This window comes from Falco biarmicus, chromosome 15 (assembly GCF_023638135.1).
Source record: "Falco biarmicus isolate bFalBia1 chromosome 15, bFalBia1.pri, whole genome shotgun sequence".
In the NCBI taxonomy this organism is placed as follows: domain Eukaryota; kingdom Metazoa; phylum Chordata; class Aves; order Falconiformes; family Falconidae; genus Falco; species Falco biarmicus.
Window position 1 is genome coordinate 21,104,033 of NC_079302.1, and position 17,038 is coordinate 21,121,070.

The 17,038-nt window shown below is 47.9% G+C and overlaps 1 protein-coding gene across 7 annotated transcripts in view; it reads left to right on the top strand.

The window, feature by feature from the left end:
• The window catches only part of NECAB2 (N-terminal EF-hand calcium binding protein 2), an 87,994-nt gene that overhangs the window by 55,988 nt on the left and 14,968 nt on the right, over nucleotides 1–17,038 (top strand). For 4 of the 7 annotated variants that reach the window (XM_056360380.1, XM_056360379.1, XM_056360381.1 and 1 more), the window contains one exon: nucleotides 12,281–12,378. In XM_056360380.1, coding sequence (XP_056216355.1) covers nucleotides 12,281–12,378 — 98 coding nt within the window. Of the gene's footprint in view, nucleotides 1–8,765; nucleotides 8,792–12,280; nucleotides 12,379–17,038 lie in introns of all 7 variants that reach the window. The other 3 variants (XM_056360383.1, XM_056360378.1, XM_056360384.1) reach the window with 1 other exon arrangement.

A 17,038-nucleotide genomic window follows, 5' to 3' on the forward strand; every position in this document is an offset into this window, starting at 1 on the left:
CAGACCATTTGTTTCATTTTTATCTGCATTCAGTCACTTTTCTTGGTGCCCTTGATTAGAGCTAGGGGTTTCGCTCTGTCAAATACTTCACCACTGAGAAAAGGTTATTTTGGTTGTCTTGAAGCATCTGGTCTGCATCAGGGATGGTTTGCAGCTTGGAACTTTCTGAGGACGTGGGAGAGGCAACCGGGACCCTTGCTGTCCTACTTCTGATCTGTCCCTGCAACTGTAGGGGGGGGGGAATGAGGATGCTCGGTGGCATGCAGGGTGCAGGCTGGCGGTAGGCAGGACCCGGTGCTTCATAAATGTCCGTGCAGAATAAATCAGTGTGTCAAGGGAGAGAGGAGCTTGAGTTGGCCTCGAAATACAGCAGCAGTCTTCAAAAATGAGAAAGTAAGCAAATCATGCGTTATGTTGTACTGGTCTCTATGGTAGATGTTGATTCCCTGGGAGGAAATGGAAGCTCTGAGAGCTGTGCCGCAGAACGAGCCTGTTACAAACAGGGGGTGTTTGATCCTCCCCACCCTGACAAAGTGCCCATGCTGGTTTTATCAGCTGCACAAGCCAACATAGGAATATTGCTGTTAGCAGGCGTTATCGCCAAACCAGACCCCAGTGTGTGTACATGGCCCTTGGGCTCCTCATACCTTACGCCCCTGCGCACAGCCTGCGGCCGTTGTGGGGGGGAGCGGGGTGCGTGGTCCATGGCGTCCGGTGGGGTCACTCGTAGGAGCCTCCAAGGAGGTGTGAGCTATTGTTGCGGGAGTTTTCCCTTTTCCAAACCCAGGAAAATCCACACCAAACACCTTTCCATGATGAGTGTGAGATGGTGACAGAGGTAAGGGGCTCTGCCAGGAGAGGTGGGGATGGATCCCTCAGGAGAAGACCAGCAGCCAAGACGGGGTCACTGGGGGCAGAGATCCCTTCAGCTGCTGCATCCATACCTTGGCTATGATTTGGTCTTTGGAGAGTCTCTTTAGCAAGTTTAGTACCTTCTTTGCATCATTTTTATGAGATTTATTACTGTTACAAGGAAAATGCAATTTTATTGCAGGTCATTGGCTACAGAAGAGACATTTTCCCACCACATCCCTAATTACGGCTCATGCCGAGTGCTATGGCAACCGCCTTTCTGCGCCACACTGCCAGGCAGGACATCTGCACTCGGGTATCGCAGGCTTTTTGGAGCAGGTCCAGGCTTTTTTTGGACCTGTTGCTCCCCAAAGTGTGCTGCCCACCTGTGAGATTCAGCATCATGATGAATCAATTAGGAGTTAGTATTCGGTGTTAGCCATCCTTTTTTTTTTCTTTTTTTTTTTTTCCCTTTTCCCTTGCAATCAGAGCTGAAATAGCAACTTGACAGGGACTTCTTGCGCAGGGAGTGAACAGCTTTGAAGCAGGATGAGTAGAGGAGCGTGTTTTATCCTGAGCCTGCCAGATTTACTGTGCTTGTTTGTATTGAAGGTCAGCTCAGTTTACCTTGTAAAATTAGTGTTTTCCAGACTACTGGCTTGTAATGAGAAGCCTGCTGCCCTTGTGCTCTGGAGCAAAGCGCACAGGGCAGAGCACGCAGCTCTGGGTGCTTTCCAATGAACGTAGGTTTGAAAACTGGATCTGGACAGTGTCTAATTAATGAGAATGCAAATGAGTTATCAAGGTGAGGTGCCACAGAGAAAGCTATACGAAAATATTAATATTATAATATTAATATTCAGTGGGTCTGAATGCAGGTTTGCTGCACAGCCCTGCTGCTTCTCACCTGCTGTCTTGCTGAGCAGCATTAGCCACCGTGGCCATGTGGTGTGGAAAAGAAGTGGAACTGCCCCGTCTTGGTCACCATCTGCCTAAATCCAGGCGAAAGTGGTGCAGGGAGCAGGAGGGAGCTGCACCCTGGATTCAGGTGGGCAAGGCATCCTTGAGGACACCAGACTTCAGCCTTCAAACTGCTGAATGAAAACCTTGCTGATGGTAAGAGCAAATAGGAGGGAAGAGATCGTCTCCCAGAGTAACTCGAATCTGTCGTAATCCCAAATCACACACCATAGGTGACGATGCTCTTTGTAATACAAAATCTATATGTGCAAAACTCATACAGAATCCTCCTTTTGCTTCTCTTTGTTTCTGGGTAATTCTTTATCCCTATTTTCCCTTCTCTGTGGTACCAGTGCTTTGGAGAAAAACATGATTCACTTGCTGGGCTTTCAAACCCCCCTGACTGTGCTCCCCAAGTGCTGGGTGATGGAGCACATGCCAAGGGAAGAATAAAATTATTAGTTTTGCTTTGAAGCTGGCAGCATTTGTCTCCCTTTCAGCAGCCTCGATGGGAGCTGTTCCCCATAGGTGTTTTAATCAAAATCACTGTGTTCCAGTGCTGGAAGTGTCCCAGTTACATCGTGATTCATATGGACTCTGCAAAACTGCGCCTGTTTCGTGGAACATGGATATGGGGAGAAATCTCTGTCTGGAGTGAATGGTGAACCCTGTATCAGCTCATGTGAGTGGGCTACTCCATCCGTTCCGGCAATTTAAATAGGTGGTAGTTTTAAATAGGTAGGGTAGCTGCAAAAAGCAGGGCTGGAAAAAAAAAAAAACCAAACCACTAACCTGCTGGGTTATTTAAGCCTCACTGCTCACTCTATTTACTGGTTGTACTGGGTCGCATGCAGGGCAGGCGTGCCTGCAGCAGTGTGTGCACCTTTGCATTATTCCTGCTGAAGCACACGGCAAAATACATTTCAAAGTCATTTCTTGCAGGAAGCGGGGATGTTTGGCAGGAGATAAAGACCGTCCTTTAAAGTAGGAGCCAGGTGGGCACTAGAGCCCTGCCTGCCAGCCTGCCATGGCTAAAGACATTAAAGCCAGACCTGACATGTGTTAGGATACGTTGCTGATGCCATTTGAAGCTGCAGCTGGATGCGCTCCTGGGTGTGCACGGCCTTGGCATATGGTTTGTGCTGTTTCTTCACACGTGGCACCTCAGGACCTGGAAGCCCTTTTTTACATCATATCACAAATGTTGTGGGTTTTGATTATTTTTTTATTATTATTATTTTTTTTTTAAGCAAGCAGGCAGGTGAAGGAGATCCTTGGGTAGGTCTCAGGTAGGGTTTAGCAGGATTCTCCAGAAGAGGATGCTGATGGACTTGGAAAGCTGCTTAGTTCTTTAGAATTAAAGTTATTTAGCTCCTGGCTGGCATCTAGTATTCGGTATTTCCCTTGCCCTGCCTGGAATAATTTCTCTCACTCTGGGGTTTGTGTAAAAAATGTTTGAGTTCAGAAACTAATGATCGAGAATGACCATCTGTGACCCCTTAGTAGGCATCTGGATGTACATTTTCCACTTCTGAGGTGTTGAGATAACACAGTGCTGTTGCTGCTGGGACTGGAAGGCATAACATCAGATATAATAATACTTTCCAGCTGCACATGTTTTTTAGTCTTTCCTAAATGAAAACAAGTTTTGCAGGTGGCTAACGCTAGAGGATAATTTGTTTCCATGCTCGTTTGAAGCCTTGTAGCAAACCCGAAGCTGTGAATAGGAGATTGAAATAAAAGTAGGATGTGATTTCAGAAAAACCTCCATTTTCTGTGCTGGTGAAGCAACTAAGCTGTGTGGCTGCTGATGCAAACCTTTCATCTGCCCCAGCAAAAGGGTTATTATCTTCAGCTGAAGCCAACCAGGTGTTGAGTGGCATTTAAGCAGCACATCCAGGCAGCTATTTGCATGAGAAATACCCTGTGAAGATGAGACACTGATTTATTTGCAACTTCTGAATTCTCATTATGTTTTTGATTGTGCCACCTGTTGGGAGAGCCTGGGACACCTTTCCCTTGGCTGAGCTGGAACCCAAGAAGGGAATTTCATGCTCTGCTCCTCCACATTATTTTTTCCATTCTGAGATAACTTTTCTGCTCCTTTTTGTAGTTGAAGAGAAGCCTGGAGAAACACCTCAGGGAGGCAGGGAGATGCTGGGAAAGAGGGAGAGATGCTGGACACCAGATGGCTGTTTTGGTTGGAAGGGACCCCAGCAGGGTTCTAGTCCCTAGTAGTGGGACCATCACCAGCACTGGACCAGGACAGCTCTGGCTTTGTCATGCTGAGTCCTGAAGACCTCCTGGGTTGCTCTCTGGGTAACCCCCTCCAGCGCTGCGCTGTGCTGGGGGGTTGCTTCTTAACAGCTAAATAATCTTAATCACGGTGGGGTTTTCACAGCAATAGTTTTTTTCCTTCTGGAAAACCATGATTTGCTTAAAGTGTTGGGCTGATCTGGATCAATGTAGCTGGAGCTTCTGACCTGAGAGCTGGAGGTTACATGGGGGACCAGCAGCCCCCCACCAGAGATCTGGCTGTTGGGATGCTTGGCTGGAGCTCCTAATCCCTGGGCTGTTGGACACCCAGCTGCAGGTAGTTGCCACCCCACCATTCCCTGGGATAAAGTCTCAAAGATAGCAACATATTTCAGGAAAGGCAGGTGGAGAAGGGAAAATGCTTCTAAGTGCTTTGAACCGATGGAAAAGCAGGCAGAAAGTCAGTAGAGGGACGTCTTGGATAAAAACCCAACCACTGGATAATCTGCAACCAGGAACATGGCAAGGCAAAGATGTGACTTCCCAGGGATCCTCGTTAGCTCAGGTGCTCATCAGGCCATATTTTAACATTGGGTGGGGTTTTGGGGGGAGGAGTCTGTTTCTCTCTGGAGTATGCAGGAGGCAAGTGATTGCTCTGGGCAGCCTTTTGTCCTTGCTGGTCATGTGGCAAAAATTACTCTCCAGGCAAGTTCACTTAATTAAGCTCTCGCAGCACGGTTGTTGCTTTTTAAAATTCCATGTACGAGGGAGGACTATCACACTTTGAGGACTTTGGTTTTTCTTTGAAATAGTGGGATGTGAACCAGCAGGGAAAACTCTTTCCCTATTGCCGGTATGTTTATCTGGTCAAATTATCCCAGTGTATTGAAGTGGTGGTGGTGGTGACCACTAATTTGTGGCCAGATTAGTTTATGGTGTGGACTCTGATGTTTCAGAAGATGCTCTAGGTTGAAAGCAAAGCTCTTGTGGTTTGGCTCCTATTTCTGTTGGAGAAATTAGGTCCCAACTGGTAAATGGAGGATTTCCAAAGTAGATTTTTGCCTTGGAAAGTGATCTCAAAGGGTGCACGTCCCCAGCAAGGTTGGGGATGCAAGGTTATGCTGCTCCGTGTTACAGTTTCAGTGGCTGGAAAACAGGGGAAAAGGCCTGAAAGCAGAAAGTCTTGGATTTTCTTGCCTTTTTTCTACTTTGGAAGAAACACTCATTTTGGGAAAAAGATGAGGTAGATGTGGCCTCTACTATAGAGGAAAAATTGTATAACAGAAGTCCTTCTTCATTTAATGATTCACTTGAACATTTATTTTAATCTGCTTAGTTAGCTGGGTTATGGCTTCAGTAAGTTTTTTAATTAGTCACATTATTAGTGTAAGAATACTTGAAATTAAAAGCTAATTCACAGCCAAGTGTTCTGGTAGCCGAAAGATTTTTCTTTTCCCCTGAATAAATGAGAACAACTTGTTGCGATTTTTCTTTTTAGTTTATTGTGGCTTACAGAAATGTTGAATATTTGGCAGCTGAAAAAAAAATTGGTAACTAATACTCACCTAAATGTTTGCACGTCAAAGGGCTTTGTGATATGTGACCGCTCCAAAAATATCCTCCAAAGGGCAGCGCTGGGAGGCAGGGTTCGGGACAGCGAGCGTGCTCGTGGGGAGCCACCGCCTCCTGTTTCATGATGCTTGAAACGCAGATCCTGAATATATATACATATATTTGCATCATAAAAAATCCTACTGGTATAACCCATGGGGCAGTTAGTTACTAAAGCATTAAACTATCAGAGCAGCTTGTAAATTGTTTTCTAGCTGGGTATTGCACATCCCTTGCGGTGCCTGTTCAGCTGTGCGGTGCCCACGTTGGGCAGCAAAACCCCCTGTAACACCGATGGGGACACGGCTGCGTGTCAGCGATGTTCCCGACGGGCATACTCCTGTGGGGTGGAAACATCCAGGGAAATGCCATGGGTTGCACTCAAGCACCCATTGATATCTCCTTATAAATTTTCATCTGAACATTATCATGTTTTTTTATCAAGTCAGCTTATGACTTCAGTAATTTCTTTAATTAGGCTTATTCTTAATGCAAGATGGCTTAAAATTAAAAGCAGCTTCTCAGCCAAGTTAATATTCCAGCACAATTAAGTTAGATAATATGACAGCAGGATGCGAGGAAATGAAAGACCATTTTTGGCAGCACCAGATCAGTTATTACAATGCAAAACCATGTGGAATACAATAATAGTTGTTGGGTTTTTTTTCTCAGAAACATGCTTTAGCTGCAAACCCATAACTACTCGAGTAGGTGCTTATAAACAGTAACTGGCTTCTGAAAAGTATTATTTAAGGACTTTCTGGGTGATGCTGATGTAAAAACTACTCCTGTGCACGTGCCTGGGGGTACCGGTTGACTTGGCAGGCTCTGAGCTGGCGAGAACTTTGATGAAAGACCCACCATGGTCCTCGAGCCGGCATGGGGCTGTGTCGGTGTCGGAGATGGATCTTCTGGGTTTCTTCCCCCACGTGAATTACCTCTGCCTGTGAATTGCTGAGGCTCTGTGTGAGCATCACGCGCTGCCAAAGCGCTGTGGACTATTCAGCCAAGAGCCGGCTCTTTCAGGTAGCATTTCAGAGCTGCATATTCGGTGGATTTGGGCATGAGAATGCCAGGTCAGGGAATCTGAGCTCACAGCACTCCCAGGGGGGTTTGTAAGATTCAGTGAAGTTATTCCAAGGTTTGAGAAAGATGGTAAATCCCCAAGGAATTAAGACAAAGTGGTGCAAAAGCTCATTTTGCAGAGAGATGCATGTGGCAGCCGCACCTCCAGCGGAAACTTGTGCCAGTGTGTTTGCTGCCACCCCGTCTATCCTGCACCACAAAGGTGTCTGAGATGATAGATAACTTTTTTGTACCATGATATTCCTCAGTTACCCAAAAGGGGGGTTGATTCAGTAACACGTGCTTTCACAGCGTGAGACAGGTCGGGTGGCACTTTTCTGGCAGCCAGCATCTCATGGGATTGAGGTGGTTGTGTTTGCCTCCACTGCCCAGCAGGTCCCACAGCTCAGGGGTGGTGGCGAGGAGGTCCCCAGTACCGTCACCTGGGGCTCTGGTTTTGGGGAGAATCCAGACACGGGTGGCACTGTGAATGTGGGGAATTTCCTCCCCAGATATCACCACTGCACACACGCATTTCTGCTTAGCTGGAATGCACCTGGCTGAGGCCTAAGGGATGAAATGCGGCTAGTGAGAGGCCAGCAGGGTCCTTGAGCTGCGGGAGCTTGCATCTTCTCAGGCAGAACCTAAAGAGAAAGAAACAAAATCTCCTATGTTAGTCTCTCTGCTAAAGCAGAGCTCTCTTGATGAAGCTGTTTGGGTGGGGAACGGGGCCCGTGTCCCATCCCGCTGTCATGCACAGCCCTGGGAGGCTGCTCCGCTCATGCAGGGTCGGAGCTGCTGCAGAAGATGGCAGAAGGTTTCAGCAGGGGTAAGACTCTCCTGGGTGCTTCAGCTTGCTCCAAAGGCACCACGTTTTGTGTCGTGAATCCTCAACAATAGGGTTCAAGGGTTCAAGCAATCCCAAATTAATGTTTTCCCACCACGCGCCATCCCTTCAGAAGGATGTGTTATCCCAGGAGAGGGCCAGCAGCGAGTGGAAGCTTCAGGTTATGGATACAAGGAGGAGCCCAGGTCCTGTGGGCTGGGAGCAGATCCGTCGGTCAGGGCATGGGCAAGTGGTCAGGAGGATTTCGGGGTCCAGGGCAGGGCTGTGGGAGGATTCCACAGTGGTATTGATGGATGGAAGTGGTATTGAAAATATCTTTTTCCCTGATCCGTTTATGGTGACAGGTCAGACAAAGCAGGGATGAGTTTAGTTAAAGAAATAGCTTTCCAGGACATAAATGGATTGATAAAATATAATTCTATTAAGAGATCATTCCAGTGCTCAAATGGCACTAATAATTGTGTGGGAATCTGAGGCACAAAGAGATTAGCAGCAATCTTTATTTCCCAAGCAGGCTGTCTGTTGAGATGTTGCTACATAAACTAAATGTTCATGTATTAAGAAGTAATTGTGCAGCTTTGTCCGGAGGGAGTCCTGGGTGGAAACTGCACACAGCACTGCGAATGCTTCACAGGGACAGAATCAGGAGAATCGATCCATCTAGAAAAACAAATTTTGCAAATTTTTATTTTTTTCTTTTGCAAAAAGAAATTTTGCAAATGTTTATTCTGAGCAAATGGGAACAAACGTGGTCCAATGAAGCACTGAGTGCCTCACCAGGTTGTTGCCAGGGTGGATATTTGGGAAGAAGGCAGACGAGTTGCTGTGCTGGGTCCCCCATGGGCACAGGTCCACCACTGGGGGGGATGCACAAGTACCTCTTTTCCCTTCGGGAGTATCCAAAATAATGTGTGAACCCATCCCAACCACGCAGATGCTGAAGATGCAGAGGGTGTGGCTGCCCGGAGTGGCACCAGCTATTGCCTTCTCCTTAGGCTGTCCCCACCAGTGGCTGGGGGATGCCGAGGGGCAGGTGATGTTGCAGGTGGGTGTCTGTGGTTAAGCCTGTGGAAATCCGAACTGCAGCTTTCATCTGTCCTTTACATTAAAATCGTCTTTCTCTTTCTTTTTTTTTTCCTGCTTCCTCCCCTGCCTCGTCCTCCCCCTCTTCCAGCAACGTGGACACCAAGGAGCTGTGCGGTGAGTGCAGCCCCTCTCTTGGGGCCGTCAGTACGTGCTCGTGTGCTTTCAAAGGCTGCATGAAACCCGCTACCAAGCTGGCGGTGCCGTGGTGGCCGTGGAGCTGGGGGGTCTCGTCACTTCTGCCGCTTTGCCTCTTATTCCACAGGAAAACTGGCAAAACTTTGCTTCTTTATTCTTGCAACACAAATGGGGTCAGAGCTGAGCAGAGCACCTGGCTCCCGTTCAATAAGAAGCCGGAGTTTAATTTCTGGCGGTGTCGTGGCTTCCAGCTCCACTTTGAAGTTCAATAAATCAGTATCCCTCGGCAGCACCCGTAACGTGTTTCTCCGTAGGCAAACCTTCGTGTTTCCCAGCAGGCTGCCTAAGGTGTACACCCCCTCTGCTGCACCTCCCGCGGCTTGCAGAAATTAAAGGCTGAAAAGAAAAATCTCTGATAATGTTTTGTTCCACGCCTTGACCAGAAAGGGAATATTACCTGCCAAGATTTCTGAAGGGCTTTGCCTTGGGGGGAGGTGACTCATGCACCGGGCTCCCGCTACTCCCTCGGGTGTGTGTTTCCATGGACACTTGGTATTGGGAAATGTTTCCTGCGCTCCAGCTTTTTGGGGGGAGATGGGGACACAGAGGTTTGTGGCCGTGCAGAGGGCTCATCTGTCTCTTTTCCTCCCCTCCCGTGCCAGGATGCAGAAGGGACATATAAAACCACCTCAGCAGGTCTTCACCATTTACCTTCATCACTTTGCCACTAATTACAGCCTTCGGAGGTCTGGCTGGGAGCAGGTTGCCCAGCCAGGAAGGCGCTTGCCGGGGCACCCATGCCACCACCCGGCAGTTACTCGTTATTCCCAATGCTTTTAGGACCTCTCTGCCCATCGCAGCCTGAGGGTCTACCAGCACCAGGGCATTGCTGGGGGCTTCTCTCCTCCCGGTGTACTACCCCCTGCCCACACCCTGCCTTCTCCCCGCAGCCCCCCGCAGTGTTGCGAGCATTCGAGCCTGCAGCAAAGGCAGCGACCTTCCAGCTGGTTACAGCCCCACTCGCTGCTTGGCTCTGCAAGGAACAAAGCCTTCCATCAAATCCTTCGGGTTTGCTGGTGAGGTGATGGGCTTGTTCCCCTCACCCCATTAGGTCTCCTTCCAGCTGACCCAAGAAACCAAACCCCTGCAGCTTGTACCATCAGCTTCGCCAGGAAATACTGGGGTAGGAACGTCCTTGCTTGACCCCACCCTGCCTTCTCCATTGGTCTGAGAAAATTGGAAAATGACAGGGCTGTCACCCAGCATGATCCCACCTTGCTGGCTCTCCCAGGGCTGAATTTGCCAGGAGAGGAGGGAGATATACCCATCACCTCCCAGGGGAAGCCAGGGGAAGGGTCAGTCAGTGCAAGATCCTGCCTAGATCTGTTATCTGCTGAATACCTGCCCTTGTCTGCAAATTCTTACTTGCTTGCTACTCTTCTAAGCATTAGTTTAAACACAAAACCTCATTCTGGCTAGGTGGAAGCTGGGGTCTCTCTCTTAAAAGTGGATTGTGTGCTGTCAGATGTTGAAAGTGTCTTAAAAGGGATTTCTTGAGCTCTGCAGCTTATGAGAGAAATTTTATATGGCTTAATCCATATCAGGTAGCATCTTGAAAATATTCAGGGTTTTTTCCTGCCAATGAAAGCAACAATCACCAGCACCCAGACTGACATAAACGTGGCTGTGTAGCTCCTTACCCCTGGAGGAGCTCCCAGCTGTGACGAGGAGCCCAGAAAATGTGAGTACGGCCACCAGATTGTACCTGCCACCTTTCAACTTCAATGAAACGCAGACGCTGCATGCAATGGTACAGGCTGTCCGGAGAACTGGGGTGTAATCTACAAACAGGAGGTGCTCAGTGACCCGCTGCAGACTAGCACGGTGGTGGGTGACAGCTTTGCTGGGGAGATTTGGGTGGGGGGCACCCACCTCCTCCCACACCAGCCCTGGGTTGCAGTGATGCTCATCTCCTGAGCAGTGATCCCATTGCTCTCTGCAGATGCACAGGAGCCATGAGCAAGGACCATGCAGGACAGAAGAGCTGATCTCAGATGCTCACGTGAAAAAATAAGGCTAAAAGAATAGAACTGAATACTCTGGTTAAGGCAACACTGTTCTCCTCCCAGGTGCTCCTTGGTCGGTCTCAAGGGCTGCACTCTGCTCATTTCTCCTGAAATGTATAGGTCCATTTTTTTCAGGACATACAAAAAGTCTTTACCTTTAAGATCTGCTCATTTTTTCTTTCCCCAGTAAAGTAATAAGAATAACACAAATAAACACGCTGCAGTGAGAGCAAGCTGTTTGGCTTATTGTGGAACAGCAAACAGCTGCTGTCAATCATGCTGTGACATTCCAGTTTCTGCCAAAATTTTCTTCCCCTTGGATATGTTCTCAGGTTGTAAATAGCTATAGGCACTTCTAATTAAGCCAAGAGAAGCTAATTAGTGGGATGGTTTCCTGGAGTTTGTGTCTTGTTGCATTCCACAGAGATGTCACCTTGGTGTGAAGCATCGTGTCTTAGTGCTAAGGAACAGCGCCGGTGGCTTTTAAGGAACAGCTTTTAGCTGTATCTGTGTCAATCACCCAGAGACGGGATAACTTTGCATCCACACTGCAAGCTCACCGCCAGCCTCGCTGCCGTGCTTCGCTTCTCGCTGAGACCATGGCAAACGGCCGATTGCAGGACTCTGTAGCTCATGCATGAAGGTGCACCAGGGCTCGGATGTGTCGTGGAGCCCTCGGCCACGTGGGGACACCGCAGTTTGGGCTGTGGTCTGCATCAGTGCGGAGCGGCCAAGGCTGCGGCTGGCCGTGGCCGGAGCGGCGGTGCAGGCTGGTGCGCATCGCCTCTCCTGCGGGAGGGATGAGGATGGCACAGAGAGAGCGTGGCCTCCCGCTCCGTGGAGAACATGTGCTTCGGGGCCCAGCTTGCAGCTCCGTTCTCTTCATTTTGAGGCATATTTCGCTCTCAGAAGCCTGTGCAAGCTGTGATTGTGGGCTGAGGTGCAAATGTGATGGGAATGGAGGGGAAGATGTAAGGCTGGTCTCGGCTCATATACATTGGAGTGAACCTGGCATGTCTTTGGATGCTTTGAGTAGTAAGACTGTCATGGGAATAGAAAAGAGATTTCTTTTGGGACTTCCCCCTCCATGTTAACAATAGGAGAGCGAGAGCCGAGATAAGGTCAAATGCAGAAGTGGACATGGAAATAAATCACCTGGTAAGTTATTTTTGATGAGAGCTACTGTGCCTTACATCTCCTTTTTGCAGCATTCCCAGACTTCATGGGAACTGCACCACTTCCCATCCCTGCACATTATGGCTAAGAATATAGAATATAAAAATATACCTGAAACCACCCTCTCATGTTTTTCTTTCCACCAATAAATAGACCTTGCTGTGTCACGTAGCCTTGAAGCATTAAGTTAGAGCATTTCCCATCATGTTCCTCTTGGTTTTCCCAGATTATTTTGCTGACCATATGGGAGACTATGAAGACGTCTTGGCCTCGCTGGAGACTTTGAACCTCTCCATCCTGAAGGCAATGGACTACACCAAACGGGTGAGTGCTCCTCGCTGTGCCTTGTTCTCCAGGGGTCAGAGTGAACGGCACGAATTTTGGGTTAACGGCATCTAAATCTGAAGCAGTGTTGTCTCCTCATGATGTTGCATTTGTGTAGTAAGTGGATCGTCACAGCAACGTGACGGAAGAGGATTTTTTTGTGTGTGTGTTAACAGCAGATGGATCTTGAAATTTTTGGCCAGATTGTGAACCATGGTGCCAATGTCATGTGCAGTAGTAGATGGTGGCATGGAGGCTTTGTGGCAGAGCATTGTATCTCCCCAGCACCCTTCCTAAGCCTGGCAGGTGGCCTTGGCTGTGCCGTGGCTTATGCTCTGCGTTGCCTGAAGCACGAAGATGCTCCAGTTGTCGTCAGACAACATGGCCCTTGGCTCTCTTGACCAGGATTTTGAATGCATGAGTTCTTGTTAGCATCATCGGGAATGCTTTTGGAAACATCATGTTGTAGAGCTGCTACTAAATACAGCTTCCAGGTTGGAAGGCATCCTGAGTTCCAGAAATACGGTCCTGCATGTGCATAGCTGCTGTGTTAGAAACGAGAGGGCTGCGTGTTTGAAGGGCTATGGGGGCTTGTGCAAGCAGCAAAACTGAGACATAACGTCCTGTTTTATACATGCAGAGTACCCCCAGCTGCTTCACAAGCCCACCACGTACCTTCTGTTGATGATACTGTTCATAACGGACTGCTAGACAGTGGCACTGATCAAGAACATATTGAAGTTTATTTACAAATACATAGGAAATCTGAGCTGTTGTACCAGGTAAACATCCCTGCTGAGAGGTGCACTGTTCGTTTGGTGCCTTACCAGGAGGAGGGAAGTGTTTACTAAGCGCTTGTTCCTTTGAAACTCTTTTCCTGTCCTGTCCATACCACTTAAAGTATTGGTGATATTTATTATCCTCAGAATAATCAATCCTTCTCCCAGTTCTACCTTCAACCATATATTTGCATCATTCTTTTGTGCCGTGATGAGGAAAAAGTATTCTTCCTCTTCACTGGTGAGCAGTAATGTGGTGCTGAGGATCAAGCCAAGGGGGGAGATTTTGCTTTTTCCCAGCACCTGTGGGGACTTCACAGTTCAGCTCCTCTGAGTAATCCAAATTGAAATCTCCCTTCTGTTTAACTTTGAAGCTAAAGGAGAAACTCAAATTGCTCCACACTAAAGATGTGGTAACGATAAGAAGTTTTAGGCGTTAGAATGGGAAAAAGCAAAATTCTCTCCCACCTGGTTGCTGAGTAAAGAGCCTGATTCCCTTGCTTGATCAAAATCCATCCTTTTTAATGTTTGTGAGGGGGGCAGCATGGTAAGTGAAGCCACATATTTCACATGGTGATGTCTTGCCATAGTAAACCAAAGGCAAAAGTAAGCACTGATCTGTCTGAAGTGTTTGTGATTTTTTTATCAACATTATGAGAGGGTAAAAAAAATAAGGGCAACAATAATATTTCATTTTTTCTAATTAAGTTGCTGAGTCTGTTCGTGCCTCATTTATATGCATTATTAACAAATTTTCTGGCAGTCAGATGTGCCAACTATGTATTTTAAATACATGTTAACATGCTAATAGATAACTTAGTAATTCACTAGAGCTTGCTGTTCGTGATGCCTTCCACTGTTGCTTTTTGAATATGAGGTTAATATATATGACTAATTCCTCCCAGTACTTTGCAAGAGGACAATGGCTTATTCCCTCTTTATAAATCAGGCATCTGAGCATGTGGGTATTACCTTGAATACGGAATGTGCAGCAGAGGCAGGATGATTATTCATAATCCCAATGCACTGCCTTCTTAAGAAGAGCATCTTTCTTCCTCCTTGATTCTAAAATTTGTGGCAGGGTTCACCAGCTTTAATTGCAATTTAATTGCAATGGGGAAAGATTATTTACCTAAAACTGAGCTGGTCCCCTCCATCATGATTTTGTGGAGGGAACTGGGGAGATCCAGAGGATGCTGGAGGCATCTTCCTCCTGTGACGCTGAAGGATCACAACACTCTGAATCTCAAATGCAGATGTTTCCCTTCTAGATGGCTAAAAGCAGGCGAGGAAGTGCCGCCCCAGCAATCCCCTCATCGCCCCCATTTCATCAGCCCATGGGGTGTGTTGCTCCTTGCCAGCTGGCAGACTTTTGGCAAGCGAGCAAAGAGAGGAAGGCTCCTTCACGGAGGGAGGCTGGCAAAGAAGTATTTCATGAAAAACATTGCTCCCTGCTGTGATTGTGTGAACAAAGCGGTACAAACCTCATCAATGAATTATTCAAACGCAGGCGCTTTGTTCAAGTAAAGAACTGAAGAAAAAAAAAAAACAAAAACCAACAAACCCCAAACCAGAAAATAAGCTGTTGTAGGTGGTAGAGAAACTCATCTCCCATGTTCAGACAGGACAGTCTTCCAGGCAGCAGCAGAGGCTTTTACCGACTGCAAACCATTAGGGCTTTTTCATGAGGGGGTTTCGTATGTGTTTTCCCTAAAGGAAAAAAAATAAATATTTGTTTACTAAACTTCCTAGTTTTAGCGTCAGGATTGCGAACGCAGTGTCAGAAGGAGGCTTCTTACGACCTGAATCTCTGAACCAGTAAAATAACCCCACTGAGGTCTTCCCACTGGTTTTCAGCTGGGTGTTCCCACACCCCACCCCAGCCTGGAGGGCAGCACAGGCTGCTCTGTTTCCTCCAGGCTGGGACCAAGCTCCCAGGATAAGGCTTCAGCCCCAGGGATAAGATCCGTTCCAGGATTGCAGAAGCTGGTGTGAGCTCCCACCTGTCTGATGGGTCCCCACAGAAAGGTCTCCTTCTGCTCCACGTCCTCCGTGTGTGATGCTGTAGCCAAGCTCCCTGTGCTGATGTTAGGATGTTTAGGGGATATGTACATATAAATATATTTTTACAAACACTCGATCAGGGAAAAGATCATTGAAGCAGCAGGTTTTAGTAGGACCCAAGCATGGTTTTGTGCCCAGTGATGCTCCAGCCTGTTGCTGTCTCTGCAGCTCTTCCCCAAGGCCGGATCCTGCAAAGGGCTTGGTGCTGATGCTGAGCACTATGACTTGTTTTGCTTGTGAGATGCTCCTGCTTCCCTGTATTAAAATAAGCATTTCATCGGCTGGAGAAAACTACTAACCATTTGACAGTGATCCTTATTCCCTCCCTCTCCTTTCCGTTACAAAAAAATACTCGGTGCATACAACAAATGGAGCCTAACCTTCTTCTGTGTTGGCTTTCTGATGAGAGGTGCCTGCTGATGAGAGGGGCTGGACAGCCGTGGTATTTAATTGCTGTTTATATTTCTCACCTTAAAAGACAACTGATTATTTCTTGCTCATAAAAAGAGAAAGCAGCAATTATCTCGTGCTGGAGGAGCTCATAAAGTATCAGCAGTAATTAGATTCAATAGTGGAAGGTCTCATACAGCAAAACAAAATCTGTCATTGTAATTATTTTCCAATACTCTGATGTTCATGCTGCGTTGAAATGACTGCCAGTGATGACGGGAAATGCAAAGTTAAATTGGAGAGAAAGGAAATGAACTTTCGGGATCTAAACCAACCTGACAGTGGGAGATGTTCTATATTATTCTCATTTTCTCTTTTATAGTGCAGTTGGCAAGTATCAAAACCAATGTGATTCTGTGTCTGGTGTCAAAGGGTGTGTGGGGTGCGGTGGGAGCTGGAGGACCAGAGCCAGGTGATGCTGTCCCTCCTGTGTGGTCACTGCCCCCTTGCCCACTGTGGGACAGTGCCCACCCAATATCTCCACCAGCCCTGCCAGCATCGAGGGGTGCTGGGGATGGAGGAGTGGGGGACGGTGCCTGGGGAGCCAGAGTGATGGTGCTGGGGTGGTGGTTACCACTGAACAACACCTGGACACCCTGGGAAATTGGTAAAAAATACATTTTGTGGTTTTTTTAATATATTTGAGAGGCACAATTAGCCCCGTTTCTGCTGCATACGGCTTCCACCGCCTGCTGCACTGGGATTGCTCCTGCTCCCCGCCTTTGCCAAATCAGCGTTTTGCAGCACTGAGCATGGAAACACCAGCAAGGCTGACCTTCAGCAGTGAGGCAAACTTTAAAAAGCAAGCTGCAAAAACATCCCAAATATGCTGAGTGAGGAATTCGCCCTCAAGGAGGAAGCAGCTCAGATTTCAGGTCAAATCATCCCATCCTGGAGATGCTCCTGTTGGGTACCAGGCAGGGCTGGTGATGGTCTTTGGTTTTTGGTGTGTGCCTCATCCCAGGGCTTGGAAAGCAAAATGGCTCAAAATTGGAGCTGCAGGTGCAACAGCCTCTCATGCATGTACTGGAATGGGGTGGAGCTGGTCTCTCTGGTGCCTGTGAACATGGTGCAGGGAAAGGCTGTGCCGCTCTGCTTCGGTGAGGCCAGGTGAGCAGAGCAGGGCAGGGGGGTGCTGACAGATTAGGGGGGATTCAGCGACTGGCTTCAGGGAGGAGTGAGGCACAACAAGAGAGATTTATGGAAGAGGCCTGAGGACCGGCAGCTGGCTCTGGACCATCCTCTGCTAGATGCTCAGCATCACTTTTGGTCCTGGAGGGAGCAAAAGGAGACGTGAAAGACAGTGGTTTACTCCTTGCTTGCTGCCAGCTCCGCTGCTAGTCTATCACTTGGCAAAATCCTTTTTT